The sequence below is a fragment of the Nelumbo lutea genome, chromosome 2, assembly GCF_056320005.1.
Source record: "Nelumbo lutea isolate HS-2025 chromosome 2, American lotus-T2T, whole genome shotgun sequence".
Taxonomy (NCBI): Eukaryota; Viridiplantae; Streptophyta; class Magnoliopsida; order Proteales; family Nelumbonaceae; genus Nelumbo; species Nelumbo lutea.
The window spans coordinates 62,504,660-62,530,315 of NC_142685.1; the positions used below are offsets into that span (position 1 = coordinate 62,504,660).

At 37.1% G+C, this 25,656-nt stretch overlaps 1 protein-coding gene across 1 annotated transcript in view; it reads left to right on the top strand.

Moving 5' to 3' along the window:
* LOC148871126 (DNA polymerase epsilon catalytic subunit A-like) overlaps positions 1 to 25,656 on the top strand; it is an 89,967-nt gene that overhangs the window by 19,775 nt on the left and 44,536 nt on the right. Inside the window, exons 8-20 of the mRNA XM_088967631.1 lie at positions 4,129 to 4,215; positions 4,323 to 4,457; positions 8,093 to 8,215; positions 11,894 to 11,977; positions 19,983 to 20,147; positions 20,379 to 20,555; positions 23,978 to 24,091; positions 24,343 to 24,447; positions 24,646 to 24,764; positions 24,856 to 24,997; positions 25,082 to 25,176; positions 25,301 to 25,406; positions 25,517 to 25,596. Coding sequence (XP_088823757.1) covers positions 4,129 to 4,215; positions 4,323 to 4,457; positions 8,093 to 8,215; positions 11,894 to 11,977; positions 19,983 to 20,147; positions 20,379 to 20,555; positions 23,978 to 24,091; positions 24,343 to 24,447; positions 24,646 to 24,764; positions 24,856 to 24,997; positions 25,082 to 25,176; positions 25,301 to 25,406; positions 25,517 to 25,596 — 1,532 coding nt within the window. The remainder of the gene's footprint in view (positions 1 to 4,128; positions 4,216 to 4,322; positions 4,458 to 8,092; positions 8,216 to 11,893; positions 11,978 to 19,982; positions 20,148 to 20,378; positions 20,556 to 23,977; positions 24,092 to 24,342; positions 24,448 to 24,645; positions 24,765 to 24,855; positions 24,998 to 25,081; positions 25,177 to 25,300; positions 25,407 to 25,516; positions 25,597 to 25,656) is intronic.

Genomic DNA, 25,656 nt, shown 5'->3' on the forward strand with positions numbered 1-25,656 from the left:
AAATAGGGAGAATACCTTGGCTGCCTTGATTTGGACTCTTTGGGAAGAAAGGAATGCTAGAATTTTTCAAGAAAAGGAAAGGAGCAGTCAGGAATTGAAAGACTGTGTGTTAAATAGGGCAATACCTTGGCTGAAGTCCTTGGAAATGTTTCATCAATTCTCCTTTAATGACCTTTGGAGAAATTGGTTAGCAATAGCGAGGTGTTCATCCCTATAGGACAAATCAATTACAAGCTGGTCTCCTCCATCCAAAGGCTCTCTGAAGTTGAATTTTGATGGAAGTAGCATGGTTAATTCAGGATTATCCGGAATGGGAGGTGCTTTGGGAAATGAGAAGGGAGAGATTTTGTTGCTCTACTCAGGTCTCTTGGGAATTGGGGACTCCATCAGGGCAAAACTTTTAGCTGTTGTACAAGGGGTGCAATTTGCAAACCAGCCGGGGGTATAACACCTAACAATGGAGGGGGATTCCAAAGTGGTGGTGGGTTGGTTGAAAAATCCTGAAGAGGCTATGCGGCGTTACAAGAATGAAATGAAGAAATTTAGTTGGTTGACAAGGAATATGTTGGTCACTGTACAGTGGGTGGGGAGATCAGCAAATACTTTGTCAGATGTGTTAGCTAAGCAAGGTGTAAATAGGGAAGAATTGTTTTGGGCTCAGTTGTGGTTCTTGCATTTCTTTCCTAGTTTACTTGTAAGATTCAAGGAGGGGCTGCAGCTCGCGCCTCTCCTTGGGATGTTGTATGAATTCACTCTAAATCTGCTTCTGAATTGATAAATTTATTATCATTCATAAAAAAAAACTCATAGCTGTGGTATTACACAAAAAAAGCAAGAAAATCGCATCCTGAAAGCTTGAAGTGGTAACCTAGCTGCCCAACCTCCTACAATTGATATGATCCAATGGTTTTGATGTTTCTTTTTGGAATATCCTATGCTGTTTTTCCCTCACAGAAATTCTCAACAAGTTTCACTTTCAAGTCAAGTGAAACAGGTTTGTAAGATTTTCAATTTGTCTAGAGATGTACAGATACTACTTGAACATTACCACAAAGTTTTGATGCTTATTGCATCATAGTGCTTTATAATTTATAGAAATGAATACAAGATAGTACCAGTTGATAAAATACAGAAGTTTGAATATAGATGTGATCTCAAGACGATTAACATGATTCATGCCATTAGCATAAATTGATAAGTTCTGGCCTTCGTCAACCATAATGTGTGGGGGGGTCTTCAGGTCTAGTAGCTTGATTTTTCTAGTCATAGTTTGTGTTTAAAATTTCACACTAATTTGTTAAGTTGTTTTGTTTTATTGTGATAGTGGTAATTTTGTAATTTCAGTTTTTTCTAGGTCTAGTATGCAAATGGATTTAAGAAGGTGATGACAAAGAATCAAAAGAAGAAATTGAAGAGAGTTTTTTTTTTTGATAAGTAAATTGAAGAGCAATTTACAAGAGGAAGTTTATTTTCACTCCTTTCATGAAGAATGCCTTTTGAGCACCCTATTTATTAGGGGTGAGCATGGGCCAGACCAAGCTGGGCTTAGCACCCATGATAAGTGCTTGGGCCTGGGGCCCTGGCTCTATAACTTTTTGATGAATTGTGGCTCTATAACTTTACATACAATATATTAAATGTGCACAATATTTTATATTTTAAGACAAAATATATGTATACCAACTGATGGTGGCTCAGTTGGTAGGATCTCTGACTCTTTGGAGTAGAGACCTGATATCAAATCCCACTGCCACCAGGGTTTTGGGGGGGATGGCATACCATATATGATATCAAATATTTATATAGTATGTATTATATGTGTCATATTATAATATTTTATATATAATATATAATACAATATAAACTAACACACATGCAAACACACATTGGGCCCAGGCCCAGCCTGCAAATCTCTGGGCTTGATGCGGCTGGTGCTGGGCTATAAATGGTCGTCCCCACTACTGATGAACACCGGAAATATCACAGAGATTCTTCAATGGTTTCCTTGTTTTATGGATATTAATGCGTGGAGTCAGATGAAGACTCTTTGTGGTTAACTCTTTTTTGTTTTTTCGGAATGGAGAAAGCATTAGGTTTTTGAAAATGGGGGCTGGTTGAGTTTTTGATGCTTTACAATTCTTGAGGACAAAGATATGGTCACTTTTACAAGCTCGTTGAAACTTGAAAGCTTTAATGGTGATTGCAGAAAATTGAAAAGACAAAGTAGTAAGAAGAAAGAGGAGAGATTAGTTACGTTATCCTTTTGAACCCTGGGATTGGTGTCAAACCAACTACAGAAGTTACATATGCCCAACTGTAGATAAACATGTTAACTCTCAAGACACATGAAAAGTTGTGTAGTTAATAATATTCTTTCATGAACATGGCAGGAGAATAAAATGGTTTATATATGGTTCTGCCTGAGTTCCTTTTGGGTATAACCTTAACTTGTATAATGTTATCTCTTAGAAATTTACAAGTAGGGCAACTGGAATAGGCTATTTGATTAGGCTTTAGTAGCCAATGGGAACTGCATGCTAGGTCATGGGCCTGATTTGCTTTACTTGGTTATATATATTGAATCTATAAATATATATTTGGTGACAAATGCCCAAAAATGTATCAATTCTGATCGCTTGGCAATGCTACAATAAATTATGAATTTAAAGTTTATAATGAGGTGATTATTTGGTGCCAAAATTTTAGATGGCCTCTGTTTGATGGATATTGGATGCATTTTTTTCTCGGAAATCTTGTAGTCTCTCCTAAAGATGTTGAAGGGCATACTTATACTTGGAAGGAGGATGTTAAGTGTATGTTCTCTAGGGTGATCATTTCTAGCCTGTTTGGGCCTGGGTTTGTGTTAAGGCCTGGCCTGCAATTTATTTATATATTAGTATATTATATACATATACTTCATACACACATGTTTTCTTTTATATTATATGATTATGATATATTATACATATATATATATATTATATAATGACACAATAAATTATATATAACATTTTATATGTTATATAAATTATAACATATATTTATACATATATTATATGTAACGTAATATAAAGTATTAAATATTAAATATATAATGTATTAATGACATAGGGGGACCATGTCTGTATAGATCTGGTGTCCTGGGCCCGGGCTATAACCCTTATCATAGGTGCTAAGCTCAGCCCATGATCACTCCTTGTTACTCTCTATTAGATCCTTGTACAATTCTTTGATCTGGGACTTGGCTAGTTCTTTTGCAGTTGGATGGGTAATAGATTTTGAGGATCCTAGGGTGGGGGCCTTCATTTAGTTGGTGGCATGCTGCTGCTAGCCACTTGGTAAGTTTGTGGAGCTTAAGATGGGCACTGAATGGGTTGTGCCTTGTGCATGGTTATTTGTCCATTTTTTTGATTGATAACAGAAATATATTCAATCATTGAACAATATAGAATGGTACATAGTAGGAAAAGGAGAGATAAACTCTCTTATCTCTCCTGAAGATATATAGATTACAAACAAGCCCAAAATAAGTGATTTCTTCCAACCCCTTGAGGTATTGTCATGACCTTGATTCAATTAACTGAAAGAACCCTGTGAGGTATTGTCGTGACCTTGATTCAATTTGAGCTTTCGAATTGCATTATATTGGGGAATTTAGAAGTAGAGACTCGGGGTAATCTTTGACGAAAGTTGGCTCTGTTCTTTTGTTCGATGAAATGATTTAATGATTCTTACAGATATCAAACAAGAGGTATAAAGTATTGGCTTCCTAATTTGGGAGAGGCTGGTATTGTATATTGAGAATGCCTTCCTCTCATATTCTACTATTTGAATATAATTTACAGATCTTTCGCTCTTTATTTGAATATTGCCCTACTTCGGTTTTCTATTTTCCGACATCCATGCCTAAAACACTTACTGATCATGTCTCTGACAGGGCAGTAGTAGATTTTGGGATCACTGAGTTGCTAGTGGAAAGGAAAGAAGATGCATAAAAACCTTACTGTTAGCTGTTAAGAAAATAGTTAGGCACCACTCATGCATTTCTTTTTGGAATATCTAAATTCTCATAAGAAGCTGAGTTCTTTTTGTGGCATTATTTATTCAAGTGTGTCATTTTTCTTTCAGTGTGTGGGGGAGGATATAGAAGATTTGGAGTATACCCCAAAACCAGAATTTGAAGGATGTTTCAAGGTGAAAAATGTTAAGAATGAGGTAATTATTTGTAACTATTAGTTTTCTCTTTCAATTTTGAGATATATCCGGGTTGTCCATCTCTGAAACTCTATGTCTGTTTTTCACTTTTCCATTCTTCCTTGTAGGAAGAACTCCTTAGACAATGGTTTGCCCATATGCAAGAAGTGAAGCCTGGTATTTATGTGACCTACAATGGTGATTTTTTTGATTGGCCATTCTTGGAAAGTAGAGCAGTTCATCATGGAATCATAATGAGTAATGTATGTTCCTTCATTATCATCAGTCTCTCGTCATTTTATTTGCTCAGTACCAGTCACTGAAGATACCTATTACGTTAGCATTCATAAAAAAAAAAAAGATACCTATTATGTCAGATGTTTCCGCACTCCTACTGCAGAAGCTGGTTAACATCAATAAAGGGCTAAAGGCTCTCATTTCCATATTACTGCCACTTTGATTGTTATGCTTCTTATGGGTGGTGATGAATCAAGCATTAGTTGGCTGCATGGAATCTGTGGTGGTTCTAATTCTCTTGTGTGTGATGTTCATTACTGCCCATTCATTATCTAGGTCAAATCAAGTGACAATATGTTTAAAGTATGACCAGATCTGGGTTGTCTAGGCAAGAAAATTTTCTTGTTTACTAGATCATATCCTTCCTTTTAATGACACTGTTTACTATGCATTATAAGTTACTTGCTTTGGCTCAAAAGCTGTGCATAACTTCACATTGAGCTTTTATTTCCTGATTTCCCAACATTATGGTTGGCACAGTTGGTTTTTTTTCCCTTCCCTTTCTTTTCAATTTGGTCTATATTGTTTGTCTTATTTGTTTGATGATTGTCACACACTTATACATTTTGAACTTTTTGTTATACTTTCCTTTTTTCTAAAAGTAGAAAGGACATGGTCGGAAGTGAAGCCATTTGAAGGAACCTAGGAGTAGCTCCAATAAGTGATAAAATGAGAGAAGACTGACTAAGATAGTTTGGTCTTGTGAGAGAAGATCATCCAAAATGCCCATAAGAAATGATCTGTTGCAAGTGGAAGGGGCTAGAAGAATTAGGGGTAGACCAAAATGGGCATGCTTTGAAGAAGTAAGAGAGAATTATTTATCCAAAAAAGTAGTACGAAATATTTAGGCACTCATAATCTAACAATAGATATGGCACTGAACAGAACATAATGGCGAAACAGGATTCATGTACTCCATATAGTTGGGGCAAGGCTTAGATGATGATGATGATGATAATGTTATACTTTTAAAACTTGTAATGCCTTCTTTTCTTATTTGATAATTGCTATTTACTTTTAAATTTACATTTTTTATTATACTATTTCTTTAATGTTTTTTAACATTTTAACATGGATGAAGGTATCAGTACAGTCAACTTATCCACTTAATATGATAGGATATTGATGAATCATGCATAAGGACATACTTATAAAAAAATCATGCCTAAGGACAAGATACTTGAGTAGGATCCATATTTTCTCATCAGTCGAACACTCTGGCTTAAAAATCTGATAGTGATCCATATCTTCCCACATCGCTCTAAGAGATGATTATTAATCTAATGAAGATGGGCTATCTCCTAGCACAATGGGTAGATACAGGTAATGTTCTGCTGACTGAGAGTGACTTTATTATTGCGTTTCATCTCTTTTGCAATTTCGAGGAACAAAAAACCTCTGCTTATGTTTGGGAGTATTGAGTAAAGAAGCCAAGATATCATAATTACAGTTTCAGAGGCATACTTCTTGTATGTGAGGTCGTCCCGCTGGGTTCCTCAAATTTTCTGGTGATATACTCCTGGTTACCTCTGCTACTAATATGCCTGAACACTTGCACTCACTTGGAACTCTAAAATTGCTGGAAACCCTTGGTATCAATATATCTGCCATCTCCAGACATGATGGACTGCTTTCAGGTCATATTTCAGGATAAAAAAAACACTACTTGTGAGAGCAGTTAGCCACTTCATGTTAAACCAGATCCACTGAACATTTTACCAATGCTTCAACACAACCAACATAGCAGAAAATGGTTGAAGCAACGTCAAACACCTCCACAAAGGTCCACATGCTTTCAACAGTGTTCTTCATACTATCTGCAGTTCACAACATGTATAACTGCTCAAGTAATACCATCCCCAATCAACAAATCATCCTTGAACTTAATCCACGATCCAGAGAGCTGGCAGCAATTATTTCTCATAACTTTAGATCCTCTATTTCATCCTTTACCAGGCAGGTGAGTCTCCTTCACTAAACCTTGGTATTGTCCATACACCAGATGACATTATCCATAAAGCATGGCGATACCAAGTTGTAGAGTGAAGATTGAGAAGAGCTCCTTAGAATTGAGAAAAGGCTCTGTACCAGTTGTAATTCTCAATATGTAGCAGGTATTGCTCAAGTGAAATGTGCAAGAACTGAAAGAAACGGAGAATACAGAGGAAATGAGAAGAGAATCTGATGGCATCAAATCCCTAATCTTTTTACTTGAGTATCTGTAATGGTGAAATTGCAATATTACCCCTATGAAAGCATACACCACTACATCATCTCCTATGGTCTCAATGTTTCGTGACACTTTCCCATTCTAAAACTTCTTTCACTTGTTCTTTCTTTGAAAAATAAAGAGAAACATACCAGCATCTGACCTTCTCACCTCCATTGGATGGCTCATATTTCCATTCTTATGTTGCCTATTTCATCACTTCATCTAACTTGGGATCAGCATTCACAAATCCCTACGAGACAATTTCCAATAATTCAAACCATTCTCTTAATTTACCCACACATGGCATAATAATTCTGCCTTGCCCTACCCCATAAGAATCTTCCTTGCAATGATGGAACATCTGACCAGAAGCTTACAGAAACCATTGTACCTCAAGTATTTCTATGTGAAGAACATAAATTATTGTGTTTCTTCCTCCAAAAATTTACTCTCTTCTTGCATCAAATGATTTATTCTTATTTTGTTGAAATATTTAATGTACACAAGTATATAATGAAAAGTGCTTGCCCCAGAGTCTTCCACTAGTTTTGCTGTAGCTGTGTTGATGATTATGTCAACGCTTTAAAGTTTGTCTATATACATATTGAAATTTCTCCATGTTTCGCTTTTTATCCTTGTTTTCTTGATCCTTCTCTGCTTTTTAGTTTTAAATATCTTGGGAGAAGATTGGGCCTGAGTGCACAACACAAATAATTGCTGCCAGCCAAGAGCTGGCATCTAGGTTTTGGCCTTTTGGCATTTTCTTGATTATCATGCTGATGCCCCATAATCTATTTACATGCATAATAATTCCAAAATTGGCCCCTCAGTTATTTCTCCTTGTTTCATTTATTATTGTTCACTTTTTGGTTCTAAAATCGTGTTTGGACATTAATTCCACGGAAATATTTTCAACCAATAATAGCTAATGTTTTCAGAAACTGGATGATTTCTTATATGCAACAATTAAGGATGTGGTTGGATCATAGTTTCTGTCTACCATCAGTTCCTCTTTCAGAAGTCTGGCTGCTGCAACCAGTAGCAGTGTTTACGTTTTCACTTTGAATCTGAAGCCAAACCATCAAACAATTTTTTTCAAGTTATATGGTTTTCATGGAATATACAAAAAATAGAAACCTTGATGCTAAGCATCATGTTTTGACAATATTTCTAGCACTCTCTTATTGTGATTCTCTGTGTCTGGATGCAATTTTCTATATAGGATGCTTTATTTCTATGTTTCATTGGATGGTTTGTATATCAAATTATCAATGTAAGTTGTTTACTTGCATGCATCTTGAATCTGCGATGAATCATTAATTTTGTGGTGATCTAGAACTCCATTTTTAAATGCATTTTATATACTTAGTTTTCTCATTGAGTTTGCAGGAGTTGGGATTTCAATGTGATAAGAATCAAGGGGAATGCCGTGCTAAATTTTCTTGTCATTTGGATTGCTTTGCTTGGGTCAAACGAGATAGTTATCTACCTCAAGGGAGCCATGGTCTAAAGGTATGAGAAAAGGTTTCATATCCAGATTAAGTCCTTTCTAACTTGTTTTTATTGAGATTGAGTAATTTTACCTAAAGAAAAGGCAACTTTATGAAAAAAGAGGACAGGCAGTCCTCTTAGAAGTTAACATTGATGATGTTGACTTCCTTCCAACATTCAAAGGCTGGTTATTAGTAATGACAATGATCTTCTTTTCTTTGTCTTAAAGGGTTCTTTTGATTTGGGGTGCATCAGACTTATTTTTTATATTTATGAGCTGATGGCCCTTTGTATAGCTTTTCAAAGGGGTAAGGTTTTTATGTCCCTCGTAGTTATTCATTAGTTTTCTTATTAATGCACTTGAAAGAAGAAGAAGAAGAATTGTTTACTGTATTATAGGTTTGGAGAGAGAGAGAGAGAGAGAGAGAGAGAGAGAGAGAGAGAGAGAGAGAGAGAGAAAAGAAAGAAGGGGTTTGGTGGTGAATGGTTTGCTGCCCCATACACTCCTTTATTTATAGCTTTTAGGATCCTTACAAGAATAGGAAATAAACAAAAAATAGAAACAATAAGGCCAGCTGGCCCAACTTAATAGAAATTAGAAACTTCTACTAACAAAAATTAGAAACTACTAATAAAACAAATTAGAAACAACTAGGTGTGGGTATGAAACCACACACACTAGAGCCTGAGTGTGGGTATGAAACCCTACACTCGTGGCTAACCAACTATTTCTTCACTCCCCCTCAATGTTGGGAGTAGATATTTGTCATGCCCAACTTGCATAGATCTGTCTTCAATTTGCCTTTTGTGACTGCTTTGGTGAAGAGATCAGCTAACTGCACATTTGAGGAAATTTAAGGAAGGCTTACTTCTTGAGATGCGACTCGTTCTTGGATAAAATGTCTTTCAACCTCGATATGCTTAGTCCTATCATGCTGTATTGGGTTATGGGCAATATTAATTGCAGCTTGATTATCACAACTCAACATTAGAGGTTTTTCATAATCAACCTCCAACTCATTAAGCAAGGATCTCAGCCATAACACTTCTGCAACACCATTGGCCATGGATCTGTATTCCGCTTCTGCACTGGAGCAAGCAATAACATTTTGTGTCTTGCTTTTTCAGGAAACAAGATTTCCCCCCACAAATGCATAGTATCCAGAGGTAGACCTCCTATCATCAACACATCCAGCCCAATCCGCATTTGTATACACTTCTATTTTCATATGACCATTATTCTTGAAGAGTATACCTCTCTCTGGACATCTCTTTAAGTAGGCAATGATCCTTTCTACTTCAAGGAGATGTGTAGTCTTAGGAGAATACATGTATTGATTGACAACATTGACAACATAACAAATATCTGGTCGAGTTAGATAGAGATAAAGAAGTTTCCCAACCAACCTTTGGTACATAACCCTATCCTCAAGGAGTTCTCCACTTTCTGCACTTATCTTATGGTTAGGCTCAATGGGAGTATCAGCAGGTTTCACTCCTAACTTGCCGGTTTCTTCCAATAAGTCCAGAACGTACTTCCTTTGGGAGATGAAAATGCTACGCTTAGATCGAGCTACCTCAATTCCTAGGAAATAGTATAACTTTCCTAGGTCTTTCACTTCAAATTCCTTGTGAAGGTGCTGTTTAAGGGTTTCAATTTAACTAGTGTCACTACCTGTTATCATGATGTCATCTACATAGAATGCAAGTAGAGTCAAGGAATGACATGTCTTCTTAAAGAAGAGAGTGTGATTTGACTGTGCCTGTATGTATCCAAATTTGTCCAAAGCTAGTCTAAACCTATCAAACCAAGCTCTCGATGATTGGAATTGATATCAGTCTTGAGATTTTCTATCCGTACCTCTCTGAATGAATAATAAAGTCCTTTTGAGTATCAATCTCAAGAAAATGTACTTACTTTATGAAGAAAAAAAACCAGAAAACCGATTGCTACCTTCAGCCTTCAAACTTGATCAATCGATTACTGCCAGCACCTTGAATCTTGATCAAAGAACCAAGAAAAAAAACTGATCGGCATCTCCAATCTTGACCAAGAAGCTCTCTTAGGACGTAGCTAAAGCTTTCTTGCAACCTCCAAGAATCAGCCGAAATAAGGATCTTTCTGAACTTTCAGCCCTAAACAATTCTCATGTAGTTGGCTTAATTAAATCCACGTGAGAAACCCTAGATCTAAGGCTCTGACACCAACTTGAAAGAAGAAGAAGAATTGTTTATTGTATTACAGGTTTGAAGAGAAGAGAGAGAGAGAGAGAGAGAGAGAGAGAGAGAGAGAGAGAGAGAAGAGGGTTCGGTGGTGAAACTACTAAAAAGAAATTAGAAACAACTAGGTGTGGTTATGAATAACCAACTATTTCTTCAAATACAATTTAAATGGTGGCCGCCTCTCCACTGGGAGTAAAGTTTGGAGATAAAGAAACATTGATGATATAATGTCACGAAGCATCTAAAGCGTCTTCCTAGTTGCTAACAATATCATCCTTCTATGCTAACAATGCGCGGGGAGGGAAGCTAATTGTTTGGCTGATTCTTTAGCCAAGCAAGGGGTAATGAAGGATTAGTCGTTTTGGGCACAGTTATAAATCTCTTGCTGCTTTTCTTTAAGTGTGAGGCTGCACCTCGAGCATCTCCTTGGGATGCTTGTAACTGTTACTTATTATTTTTTATATCAATAAAATTTTAACTTTATTCATAAAAAAAACCAATATCATCTTTCCATTGAACTTTTTAAAAACCAATGCTATTAATAATTGAAATGATGTCAAAACAAAGTCCGGGAAGAGATCACAAGCCATTGTTAGAGATTCATATTCACTCTATGGAAAATGTCTAGGCAAATTATTATTGACAAAGAAAAGTTAGAAAAGTTTAGTTAAACTATTTATGTTGGTTATGTGATTAGCCAGATCTGCTATTCTCAGCTTTTTCTTACTGCTATGAACTATCATGTAATTATATTTTTCTTTTTGTTTTTGAGAAATGGTGATGATTTTATTTATAGATGGATAAAAGGCTGTTGAGGGAGAAATTTCCTCCAAAGCCATGTAATTATATTTTTTCTTGTTTTCTCATGTTGTGATAATCATATTACGGATACCATATGTAATACAGAACAGTAATTACATCCTGTTGTGAGTGTACCATTGTTGTAGTTGTGTATGGGTAACAATTTCTGATCCAACCCCACATGACCCACCCAACCCATCCACTTCTAATCCACCCGTTTAAGATATGGGTCTAATATGTGTTGAATCACCGTTATGGGTGTTGAGTAAACTGCATGAAACAATTCTGGTACATCTCTTTCTCTATCCCCCTGTTTATTTTTTTTGCAGAATGAATTAAGTCAAACACACTGTGACTAGTTCACATGGGAACATGGATAGTGCAACCCAGTTGTTAAACCTTGGACTTCAAGTTTTGTAAAGTTTATTCTAAATCCTAATAACGCTATGAAGTATTGAAGATCAGGCCCTCCATGTACCCAAGCATTATTAGCATTTATATTATGACTTTTGGCACATGGATCAAGTCAATATTGTTTCTGCTTTGATATATAAAATCATATTGTAGATTCGTACTACTCAGTTGACAGATTCCCAGCTACTAGAATTGCATCACGAATATTAAATTGATACTAGTTGTGGTGCTTGTTGATTCATTTTTGTGCTTGTCTTTTAGGCTGTTACAAAGGTTAAGCTGGGTTATGATCCCCTGGAGGTGAATCCTGAAGATATGGTTCGGCTTGCCATGGAACATCCCCAGGTATGTGCAACTGCAAATGCTACATCTTCTGTTAATAAAAAATGAGGTGTGATCTTGAGTAATGGAAGATGGAAATGATGGGTGTGAACTGTGAATTGGAAATTTCTTGAACACAAGGCTGGATTAGATGTAAATGCAATACTTATAGACTGTGCATGACAAAAACAGAACACCATAGTCTGGTAATTTACAAGCACAATAATGAGAGAAAGATATCCACAGTTTATAGATTTAATATGCCCTTTTAACTTGAAGAATAAAAAGGTGTAAACCTCAAGGATCAATGATTATTTTGTGGTTTAATGAAAAATAAATATTTTATACATTTTTATAGTTCAAAATATATGGGAGAAGCACTTTAGTAATTATGGGCTAAATAAAAAGAGTAAAAATGAGAAGCCACTAGGGAAAATCAAGTTCTATTAGTTTCTCTTAGTGTTGGAGGAGAGTTCAATGGCAAAAAGGGCTAATCAAGTTTTTAGTTCTATTGGATAAATCAAGTGGGATTTTGGTTTTTGTTATTCGAAATCAAACCTCCCAAGTGTTAACAAATTAACAATAATCAAACAAACTTATCCATGGGGTAAAATTGTAAAATAAATGTTTCCTAGTGGTTATAACATTCAGATTACAGAACAACTTAACTGTATTTTGAGATCCATAAAAGAGGAAAAGCAAGTCTTAACCGCTTAGAGCTCAAAACTGTTCCCAGGAATTTTTTGCTTTTCAGAAATCAGGAACCAGATTTAGTTAGAACCACCTTAGTGTCATTACATGTCTTGTAAAGCAAAGGAAAAACTAAAAATAATTGAACATGAAATAAGAGTAAAAGAAGAGAGAAATCTGGAGAGAGGCAAAAGGTTCTGCTGCCACCCCTCTTTCTCATATATATACTAAGAGATAAAAGAAGATACAGTGACCATAATACCCCAGACCACCCATTCCAAAGAATAAATAATAACAAATAAATCAATATCTACAAGACCATGACAGGAGCTTTAAACTAAGAAATAACAATAAAAAAATAAAATAGTCGGAACTGATTTCTCAACATCGTTTCTTAGAAACTTACAAATTACAAATATGCACAATTGCACATTATTTTTGACAACCTTGATTTGTTAAATCATTAGACTAAGTACATGCTCCTCATTAAAACTTTAATATTCAAAGCCCTTTTATTGATTTAACGATTACAAGCTAAACTTATCACATACAATCATATATTCTCGAATCCATTTTCCCCAGTTTCATCAATACAATTGGTTGTTCACCGTCTGCTGAGTTCTCATTAGGTTTCATTCATAATTGTCAAGGCGGCATCTAGGCAATAAGATAATTTCTGGGATCACTTACTCCTTGCCTTGTTTTTTTTAGACAAGAGGTGTAACAATGTTAGGTTTAATGCATCAAATCACATTGCATAAATAAGTTAAAAGGGTGTGAAAACATCATAAAAGATCAATTTCCAATTTGGAGATCCATAAAAAAGGTTTAGGGGATACTGTGATAATGATAGAAAAGTAATGCATTCACTGTAATAGAGGTTCAATTGGTTGCTTTCATCGTGTGTTAGTGTCGAGTATGTAGGGGTATTTCTGTCTTTATACTTATGTTGAGGTTGCTGATTTGTAATATTATATTAGAACTAGTGTCCCTTACTTAAGTAAGGGCACATGTGTCTTTTCCATTATGTTAGTAATATAAAAATGCCTGGCCGAATGGGAGAGGTAATTTTTCTCTCATTTGAACCAGACTTTTCTTCTCTTCTTTTCTCCTCCTTTCTCTCTCTCTTTCTTTCTTCTTTCTTCTCTCTCCTTCGCTGTTATCAGACTAACAGAACTCAAGGGCCGGCTGAATCATAATATGGTATCAGAGCACAACTAAGCAACTCGGATCTGCCCAGATTTCTGTTTTCTGCGCACTCAGTCTAGGGTTTTCTTTTGATTTCTCTGCTATCGATTGGAGATGAGGGAAAGGGCTGAAAAGGAGTGGACAGCCTCTTCCGTTGAAGGTCTCTATGCCTCCAGTTGCGCTGTTCATGGTCGGTTGCCGTGGTTTCTAAGAAGCCCTCCCCTAATCGATGGGCTGATTCGTGTGGTCTGATTTTTTTTTTTTTGTGTGGTTTGTTTTTCGGGTGATGAGGTAAGAAATTTCTATGCATATTTTTGTTATGAATCAAATAAGAAGTATGTTTCAGATTGTATGGTGGGATTTCATATTGTAGTGTGCTAGGGTTTATGCTGTTTTTAGTGTGATTCGAAGGGGGAGTGGGCCTCATATGGTGTGGTGAGATTTCAGGTAGTCGTGGTTTGTGGTGTAAAGAGTGCAACCTTCAGCAATAACAAGTGCTGAAACCAGTGTGATCAGTGTGATCAAGTAGTGTGCAGTGTGCCGAATTTAGTAATAACAGAATTCAGCAATGGGAGATAGTAGTGATACCAAATCTAATGTGGTGATACCTACTGACTACCTAAATGTTCAAATGACTTCCATTAAACTGAATGGAGAGAATTATGTACCTTGGGCTAAATCTGTAGAGGTTTTTCTGAAGGCAACAAAGAAGGTGAAACACATAAGGGAGGAGAAACCCTCCACTGATTCTCATGAGTATGATGATTGGGAACAAGAGGATGCACAAATTATCATGTGGGTATGGAACAATATGAAACCCAAGATTAGTGTAGATTTCATTTTTCCTGACACTGCCAAGGATGTGTGAGGCCATGCTAAGAAGTTGTATTCTGGTCAAGACAATACAACCAGAGTATATCAGCTGTATCAGGAATACTTTAATCCACAACAAGGCAATCAGAGTCTTGAGGAGTACTATGCTAGTATGAGAAACATTCGTAATGAGTTTAATGTTTATCACCCCCTCACTTCTGATGTCAAAATTCAGCAACAATAGAGAGAACAATTTGATGTGACTCGATTTTTTGTGGGGCTGAAATCTGAGTATGAACCAGTGCAGGCTCAGATACTAGGAGGGTCAGCTCTCCCTTCCTTAGAAGAAGTGTTTGCTCGATTTCATAGGATTTCTATTGGATCTACTAAGAACTCTAATGTTTCTGACAGATCAGCCTTTGCAGTATCAAGGGGTTGTGGTGTTAGAAGTGGAGCTCGGGGAGCTCAGTCTGGCCGTAGTGGTAGTAGTGGTCTGGTATATGGCCGGAGTGGTGGTGGTGGACCTATATATAACTATGGTGGTGGTCGTACTGGAGGTAGAGATACAGGGGGAGCCCGCGACAGAGGACGTGGCTCGGGTCCGAGGAGGTGTACTCATTATGGTAAGAATGGACATACCATTAATTATTGCTATGACTTGCATGGTCCACCCTCAACTTGGGCCAATCATGCCATGACTAGTGACACCAGTTTCAGACAAGAGAGTCATTCAGCTGATTAGATGCCTCCTACATCCACAGATGTTCCCGAGAAGGAGATGGTAAGTGTTTCCCGTGATGAGTATGAGAGGTTTGTCCAATCCACATCTTAGCAGAACACGACTACTCTCACACACTCAGGTATGGTTTGTTTAGCATCCACACCCAATCCCTGGATTATTGACTCTGGAGCCTCCGATTACATGACTGGAACTCCAGGTGTGTTTTCTTCCCTCTCTCATTGTTCAACATCACAATCTATTACCCTTGGTAATGGTTCCACATCCTCTATTTGTAGTGTTGGCAATGTTAACATGACCCCTTTATCTTTATCCCTAGTTTTGTATGTCCCTAAATTTCCGTTTAACCTTATGTCCGTTAGTAAGTTGACAAAGTCACTCAATTGCTCTATTACTTTTTACCCTTCTTCGTGTGTTTTTCAAGATCTCAAAGCGGGGATGAAGATTGGTGGATTGAAATATTTATTGGGGATTGTGAGTCGTGTTAGTTGGGGAAACATCATCGTGTTCCCTTTAGTCTTAGGGTTGATAACCGTGTGTCGAGTCCTTTTTCTTTGGTTTATTCAGATGTTTTGGGTCTTTATAAAGTGTTGTCATACAATGGATATAGATATTTTGTCATTTTGTCATTTCAATCTTTAGTCATGACTCTTAGCAAGAAAATTGCTATTGGTGGTGTATGTAGATGATATTGTTATTACTGGGAATGATAAAATGGGCATTGATAGGTTGAAGACTTTTCTATAGGAACATTTTTAAATTGAAATATTTATTGGGGATAGAAGTAGCAAGGTCTAAGCATGGTATTAATTTGTGTTAGAGGAAATGTGCTTGATTTGCTGGAGGAAATAGGTTTGTTAGGTGCTAAACCAGCTGAAACACCTATGGAAACAAATACTAAGCTGAGCAGTGATATGGGTGAAGTGTTTGAAGAACCTGGCAGATACCGACATGTTGTAGGTAAATTGAACCACCTAACCATTTCTTGGCCAGATATTTCATTTGCGGTTAGTGTGGTAAGTCAGCTCATGCAGAAACCTCTGGTTCCTCATTGGGATGCGGTTCTAAGAATTGCGAGGTATTTAAAAGGGGCTCCTGTACGTGGTTTGATATACAAAAGTGGTGGAAAATTTGAAATAGAAGGATATACCGATGCTGACTGGGCCGGTTCTATGTTTGATAGGAGGTCTACCACATGCTATTGCACTTTTTTTGGGGGTAATTTGGTGACATGGAAAAGTAATAAGCAAATAGTCATGGCGAGAAGCAGTGCAGAGGCAGAATATGGAGCTATGACATATTATTTGTGAATTAGAGTGGCTAAGGAACCTTCTATAGGAGATATGATACAATGTTAAACTCCAATGAAGCTCTATTGTGACAATCAAGATGCAGTTCATATTTCTTCTAATCTGGTGTATCATGAAAGAACCAAGCACATAGGGGTTGACTGTCACTTTGTTATAGAGAAGGTGCTGAATGGAGTGATAGACACTGCATATGTTAACACAAGGAACCAATGGGTAGACTTATTTACTAAAGGGTTGAGTTGGGGAAGTGGACTACATATGTAACAAGCTGGGATTATATGATATATTCACCAGCTTGAGGGGGAGTGTTAGTGTAGGGGTATTTCTTTCTTTAGACTTATGTTGAGGTTGCTGATCTGTAATATTAAATTAGAATTAGTGTCCCTCACTTAAGTAAGGGCACATGTGTCTTTTCCATTTTGTTAGTAATATAAAACATGTCTGGCCGAATGGGAGAGGTAATTTTTGTCTCATTCGAACCAAACTTTTCTTCTCTCCTTTTCTCCTCTTTTCTCTCTCTCTTTCTTTCTTCTTTTTTCTTTTCTCTTCTTGGCTGTTATTAGACTAACAAAACTCGAGGGTTGGTCGAATCATAATAGTGTATTCTTCAGAAGAGACCTCTTCTACTTCTTCCTCAAATTTTGAGTAAAACGAAGCATTATCTCTCTGTAACATCATAGACTTTGCCCTTCATTTGGTCTTTTTTTAAAATTTTTTAAATAATCCTTTGTACTCCATTTTTTTATAACTGTGACCAAAATAGGTGCTCCACATTTTCATATCTCTGCAATTAACTTATAAATTCTCTCCTATGTATCCTTGTTCTTTCAACATAAAAGGGTAACCATCCCTTCATTTATCTATTTTGTCTTAATCTTTGGTAAAATCCTTTGCTGACAGGCTAAGAACATTGGTTCGAATTTGAGAGGAACCTTTTTGGTGTAAAATCCCTGAGAACTGGTTCTTATCTGGCCCACCCTTCCCAAAACCCTAAATAGCTGGGACCAGCATTAGATAATGGGCTTTTTTCCCTTGATTCAACAAACACCTGCAACTGCATGCACTCTCTGTATCTCTCTCTTGCATTAACATTATAGGATTCCATGCCATAGTTTCGTAGGCTATGTTATGTTGTCTGAGTTCTACTTTTAATATCTTATTATTTCAAGTTTGATCACTTTTAATGTTTCCTAGTTGCTATATGAACCGGGAAACAAGAAAATGTATAAAAGAATAGGGAACGAGTTAAATTTATCCAGATCTTTTATATATAAAATCCTTACCTAGGCAATACCTAGGCAGACACCTAATTGCCTAGGTAATAAGGCACTGTCCTGGTGCTTAATCTTGATTTAGCAGCTTGACAACTATGATTTCATAAGTGCTTGGCCATTTTTTTTTGATAAAATAACAAATGCCATTGTATTAGAGCTTTATTAAGAGACCCCCAATCTGTCCAGGCTAGAAAGTAGGGCCATTACATAAACAGCATGAAGCTGACAAAACACTAGAATATCAAAACTACAAAGATTATGGAATTACAAAAGAGACCTAGGTCCTGGCATTCCCCATTAAGAAGACAGTAGTGCTTTGTCATAATTGAATAAATATATGCAGACAAACAAGCACAACACACACACATTGATCAGTTATGAACTTGTTTTAGTTCTAAAGCAATTTTCTAATGTTAGCCTTTAAACCACAATGATTAAGATTTCATAAGGGGGAGCAAAACTAAGCAAGTCCTTTCAAATCTGTATAAAGATTACTGCATAATAGCATACACGAATGATCTATGGCATTGAAGGCCTACGATACATTCCTGGACTATTAATCCCTAACCTAGCTAATTCATTGGCAATTTCATTTCTGTCACTTGAGATCCATGAGACCATATGGGGGCATGCTCTTAAGAACAAATGTGCTTCATGATGGAGTGCAATCCGGCCGGTATTAGCTGTCAACGAATTCGCCTCTGAGCTGGAGCGTCGGGGTGCCTGAAACGGGAAAGATGAGAGAACTCCGGGGGGAACCCGGTGTGATAACTCCGAAGCTCAAGTCAGTAATCTCTCAAAGGCAAAGTGTAGACCAGATAGCGCAAAGTTCACATACCTTGTTTGTTGGGGGCAAGGGGCCTTTTATAACCACTTCGCACACTCGCTCCGAGGCCCTTGTCAGGTCGGGTATGATTACCCTTGCGTCTGTCAATTCGGCCGTCGTCCTTTCTGCTGGGACAAAACCGCCACTGCCTAACCGTCTCTCTAACGGGAGATGGCGGTGTCAGGAGGCGGTGGCAGGTGGCCGTTTAGAGTGCGGCCGTCAAGCGTCAGATCCCAAGTCAGTCAGGTGCGGCGCCCTCGGGTACGAACTTCCTCAATGTCAGGCATAGTACGGTTTGTTTGGTTTTGGTGCCCTGAAGGTGATGTGGTGGAGTGGTGAGCGAGGCAAAGTCATGAGTTCTGAGGTATGTATAGGGCAAGTCAGTTCGGCGAGGGGTATCCCGAGCTGTTACAAGGTAGGCCAGTTCGGCGAGGTGTATCCCGAACTGTTACAAGGCAGGCCAGTTCGGCGAGGTGTATCCCGAACTGTTGCAAGGCAGGCCAGTTCGGCGAAGTATGTCCCGAATTGTTGCAAGGCAGGCCAGTTCGGATTACTTTCTGGTTTGGGGCCAAGGGTGAGTTCGAGCCCCTAGTAGGGAGTTCGGACCTCTGGTTTCTCCCCTTGTTGTTCGTGCCTTAGGCTTGCTTTTGTGCCGAGCTGTTGCTTTTGCCACGTGTCGCATAACTGTGAGGTCGGACCAAATCTTCCTTCATCACTTCATTTAGCATAAATGACAATTCCTACAGTTCTCTCCCTATTCCTTTTGCCCATCTAATAGTGTTTACTGATTCATCGTCTATCAAAAGGGATGGTGGGTTAGTAATTTTATTCTTACTGGCAAAAAATATCAGAAAAGTATTTAATTGTCCTAGAACCTAAAGGTGACTTAATATATAATATTAGGAAAAGTAACTCTTAGCTTTCTAGAGAGGTGTTTTATGTGCAAAATAAAATGATTTAAAATGAAAAGAAGTGTCAAAAGGCAGATAATGAACCCAAAAGTAGTGAAAGAGAAAAGAAACTCATCTGGTAGTGGCAAAAGTGTCACTTTAACCACTTATCAGTAATCCTTCATTCATATATTTACTGTTAACTACATCTCGCTAGGTTTCAGTAATTTGAATTTCTGTTGACATTGATTAGTTTCATCAGCAATATTTCTAAGGATTGTTGGTCTCTTGTTTTTCAGATGATGGCTTCATATTCTGTATCAGATGCCGTTGCAACTTACTACTTGTACATGACCTATGTTCATCCATTCATTTTTTCTCTTGCAACTATAATACCTATGCCACCTGATGAGGTCTTGCGTAAAGGGAGTGGTACCCTTTGTGAAGTGCTTCTTATGGTTCAGGTGAATTCCTGGGAAGAACTTATTTCTAGATTGTTTAGCTTCCCCTTGTTTTAATGATCTTGCAAATGTTTTAGTTTCTGATCTTCTCTAGTTTAATGTTAGTTTTCAAAAAAAAAAAAAACTTCTCTAGTTTAATGTTTTTGTATAATGTCAAAAACTGAGGGGCAAGTTCTAATCCATTATGGTTGCTGTTTTGCCTGATATTTGAACCTGCTTTCATGATATTGACAGGCATACAAGGCACATGTTATCTGCCCAAACAAGCACCAAACTGACCCAGAGAAGTTCTACAATAATCACCTTCTAGAGAGTGAGACATATATAGGTGGCCATGTGGAATGCCTTGAAAGTGGGGTTTTCAGATCTGATCTTCCCACTAGGTTTCAGATGGATCCATCTTCCTATGAGGTGTGTTGTGTTGATCTCTTAAATCTGTTCTTATTTGTTGACATACGCTTCTTTATGTGATTGCTAGATGATATTCCTTTGAGAAGCCCAACAAATTGTACCATTTCCATACTTGTTAATAAGGTCCCCTTTGATTTTGTTATCCAATCAAAATGAAAAAAAACTTGGTGCACCGATTTTGTTTCCATTTTTTCAGATGTTATACTTTTGCAGGAATGTCATATGTTGTTTATTATTGGTGAATCAAATGTTTGTATATTTTCTGATATTATATCATACTTAGAAGATCTAGAATTTAAAAAGTAGTAGGAAAGAGGAAGGAGAAGATGGAGAGGGAGCCAAAGAGGAAGGAGAAGATGGAGAGGGAGTCACGAGCCTATATATCATATTATATCATGTAATCATGAGCCTATATATCATGTAATAGATCATTTTTATTATATGTATAGTAATATTTTATATATATATTTTTATTTTTTATATGTATGATAGTAAATAGTTTTTTGTATGTAAAATAAAAAAATAAATTTTATATGTATAATTTTTATTTTTTATAGGAAGTTTGGCTCATAGTCAAGCTCGAGTTGAGCTGAGCTCAAACTTGTGAGCTTTTGAACCGAGTCGAATTTGAGCCTAACATTGTTTTGGCGAGCCGAGCTCGAATAGTTAGTTATTTGGCTTGGCTTGGCTTGACTCGAATCTACCCCTATATCTGAGAAAGATATCACTTATAGGGAGATCAGGGGACTGATGTGCTGAGTTGGCAGGAAGGGGGGCATGGGCATAGGATCTGGAACACAACCATTTACGAATGAAGACAAGAAGATCTTTCCCAACAGATGAGGGAGGAACATCCTCTGAATCAAAATTCTGTGAAACAGAGATAGGAGCAAACAATCGAGCAATTCCAGCAAAGAAAGAAATGTGCTCAAGAAATAGAACATTTCATGAAATTTGAATACGATGAATAGTAGGATCATAACATAAGAAACCCTTATGATCGGGACTGTACCCAATAGAAGGAAGATGTACAAAGGACACAGAACAAAAATATGCAGATTCGACAAGTCAGGAAGGCAACCAAAGAGCTTCTGAAATGGAGATGCACTAGCAAGGACAAAGGAAGGAAGATGGTTGATTAAATTCAACTCCCGCAACAGTCAAAAGTTAAGTCTCATCACTCAGGAGTTCCCCCATCATTGAGCCCAAGTTTGGAAGGGTATCTCGGCTTAGAATGTTAGACCTAGTTATCTCATACTTAAGTCTAAGCCTCCTGAGAAATTGATTCACCTTTCGTTTCTTAAAGTGTTTCTGAAGATACTTAACACATTCAGGAGGATCAGAAAGGTCAATATGTACTAATTCATATTCAGTCCACAAGTCCAGAAGTTTGGCATAATATTCATGTATTTTCCTATCTCCTTGACAATATGCAAAGATTTCAGATTCAATTTGGTACTTCCTAGACTTGTTTGACTGGTATTAGACAAATAAGCATACATGACAAAAGCAATTCTCATTCTTCTCATGGGTTTAGCAATATGAGTTTCAATGGAACTTAGAATCCTGGGCACCAATGGAAGTTTCCATTGCTGAAAAGCCTTTGCTTCAGCTTTCTAAAGCTGGATTTCTTTCACAACTTCTTGTTGTAAACATTTTTTCTTCTAATCAATGAAATTTTTTGTGTTGCTGATAAAAAAAGCCTTTGCTTTAGCTTCATCTGGCCTGGTAGCTGTACCGTTCAGATAATCTTCCAGATCCTTTCCTTCAGCAAAGAAATCAAAATGGAACTTCCACATACCCTAGTTAGTTCCATCGAACTCCATAGGTATGATATCAACCTTATCATCCAGGTAACAGTTTCCAGTCCAGAACGATAACAAGAATGAGTCCAAGTCCAAGGAAGAGCAACACGAAGCAGTTCTTCAGGTAAAACTAATTAGAAAGTATTCTAAACAGCAGAACCAGAATCCAATAGCCAAATAACATGTGATTCTTGAAAAAATTATCCAAATAACTAGGTTTCAGGACTGGCAGTCCAATAAAATGGAAGGTTGCAGGCCTGCTGAACTAAAGAAGGGATCAAAACCCTTTTAGAGTACAAGGCTCAATACAACGGCCAAATAGAAGAAACCACAAAAAAACTCACCTGGTATGCTTTTTTTTTTTCAGAAAAAGTGACCTTTCTTTTTCAGACCAGAACTTCCTCATGAAAAATCCAATCTTCACAAGATTTTACAGGTGTAACATAGGGGTTAGGGCGACCCAAGATGCAAAATCTCAGTCCCAAAGATAAGCCAACCAGAGAACACTGATTCACATGGCGTTTTTCCCAAAAAAGTGCAGTTCACCTTGTACTGATTGAAACAGTCACAAAGAGAAACCTTTAGCAGTTCCAACAGATCTATTTGAACACCCTAATCACAGTGTTAACAACCCAGAATGAACCCATGTGTACTAGAGAGTTTGAACAAGAGGAAGACAAACAGTTGCAGGGTGTCAATCCAACAGTCTACCCCCATCCCAAAGAGCCTCTATTAGATTAAGAAAATATGTACAATTACAAAAATGCCCATAAAGGGCTAAAAGAGTAAGAGAACAAATACAAAGGCAATAAATTACAAAAATAGTGTACAAAAGGGACTGTGATAAAATTATACATCATTCTTAGATTCTCCACATTTATATGCTTTCATTTCCATTGTCAAGGAATTGGGGCTGCTATTGTAGAAAAAGCCAAAAAGGAAGGAGTTGGAAAGTTGGATGGTGAGCTTGTTTATCAACGTGTTGTTCAGTGAATGGAGCTCACTGTTGATTAAGGCTTGAGGTTTTTCAATGGACTTGTTCTCCAATGATTTGATTCTCCAAGGATGAGCCTGTTCACTGTCAATGAAGAAAGGGAGAAGTTAGAGTGTAGGTTTTTGGTGGTGGTGTTAAGATATGTGGGTCTATATGAAAGAATATGAGCATTTATTGAGGGGCAATTTTATCCAGAAAATGCAGATGAAAACTAGAAACTGTTTCTGGACACAATCTTACAATAGAAATATCCAGAGGCAATCTTAGTGATTGAAGGGTGCATTTGGAGGTTCACTGAATGGCCTCTCAACCACTTGAAAGCAAGTTTTTTAGCAGTGGGAGGTTCACTTTGGTGCTACCAAATGCCATCTAAATCTGACAAATATTGGATTTTTTTTTTTTCTGTTGGCTATTGAGTTGTGGTTGTCTGTAGGATTCATTCATTGGTTGAGGAAAAAATAAATGCTTATTAGCTTCTTTCTTCTCTGACATGTGGTTTTGATTACATCTACTAGAGGTTACTTACCTCTTTGTAATTCAGTACAAATTTTATTTAATGTATACAAGCAGGTTGCTTTGTGAAGTTAGTTAGTTGAAATTGATATGTTCCTTTTCTTTTCCAGCAATTAATCAGAAACCTTGATCGTGATCTGCAATATGCAATAAGAGTAGAGGGTAAGATGGAGATGGAATCGGTTTCCAATTATGATGAAGTGAAGGATGCTATCATGGAAAAGGTGTTCTGTTTCTGTCATCTATCTTGTTATGCATTAGACACTCTATTTAAGTGTTTTTTGCTCTATGTATCCATACCTACAGAATAGGTTGTCTCTTTGGCATCTCAATTTTATCTATTTTCTGAAGCTTGTTGTCTCTGTTTAAGCTACACTCATGATATTATATCAAATTTATCTACCATATATCAAATTTGCCATTTTCTTCTTGATAGTAATCATTTCTTAATAATTTCCTTCTTGCAAAACTGCAGCTTGTTAAGTTGCGAGATGAACCTATACGTGAGGAATGCCCTCTTATATATCATCTTGATGTTGCTGCAATGTATCCAAATATAATTTTAACAAACAGGCTTCAGGTACTTTGGGTGCATCTATACACACTTTTTTCTACATTATGAAAGTTTTCTATTGTTGATCTCACTTCGTTAATACAGTGAATTTTTGAATCTCTCTTCTGCATTTTATTCTTTTCTAGGTTGTATTTGTGTTCTTTGAGAAGTATCGCTTAAACTAGCATATATTAAGATTTGAAGTTTCTTCATATGCAATTACAGCCACCATCAATAGTTACAGATGAGGTATGCACAGCATGTGATTTCAATCGTCCAGGGAAAACTTGTCTCCGAAAGCTTGAATGGGTTTGGCGTGGAGAAACATTCATGGCAAAGAAAAGGCAAGTCCTTGTCTCATGTATTATTGATAAGTTTGTTCCAAGAGACAACTCCTGATGATTATTTCTGGTCATAATGTTTCATATACTGCAGTGACTATTTTCATTTGAAGAGGCAACTGGAGTCTGAACTAGTTGATGGCATAGATGGTCAGTTGTCAAAATCTTTTCTTGACCTGCCCAAGGCTGAGCAACAGTCAAAACTGAAAGAGCGCCTAAAGAAGTATTGCCAAAAGGTAAACCATAAACACATGAATATTTATTATGAATGTTTTATCTCAAGGACCCCTGAGATGCTACCATCTGGTGATCTGTAACAGGCCTATAAAAGGGTCCTTGACAAGCCAGTTACTGAACTTCGGGAGGCAGGAATATGCATGAGAGAAAATCCCTTCTATGTTGACACTGTTCGCAGGTCAGTAGCTATTTTTCTTATATCCTCAGGTTTTCACCTTTTCTTTTTTGGCTTATTTTTACAAGCAATCAATGTTCTATGTTAAGATATGGCTAACCAATGTTTTCTACTGCTGCAATTTCAGTTTCAGAGACAGAAGGTATGAGTATAAAGGACTAAATAAGGTTTGGAAGAGAAAGCTAGCAGAGGCAAAAGCCAGTGGAAATTCTATTAGCATCCAGGAAGCACAAGTATGAATGCTTTTTGACTGTTTGGCTACTAGGTTTTGTTCTATTCGTAAACATGGCATATCCAGGTTCCTACTTATCATTGATTTCTTATGGATATTTCATATTTGTAGGATATGGTAGTTCTATATGATTCTCTACAGCTAGCTCATAAATGTATTCTTAATTCGTTCTATGGCTACGTCATGCGCAAGTGAGTTTTCTTCTGCCTTTGATCACTTTATTTCTTCCCATGGTTTTTCTTTTCTATGAA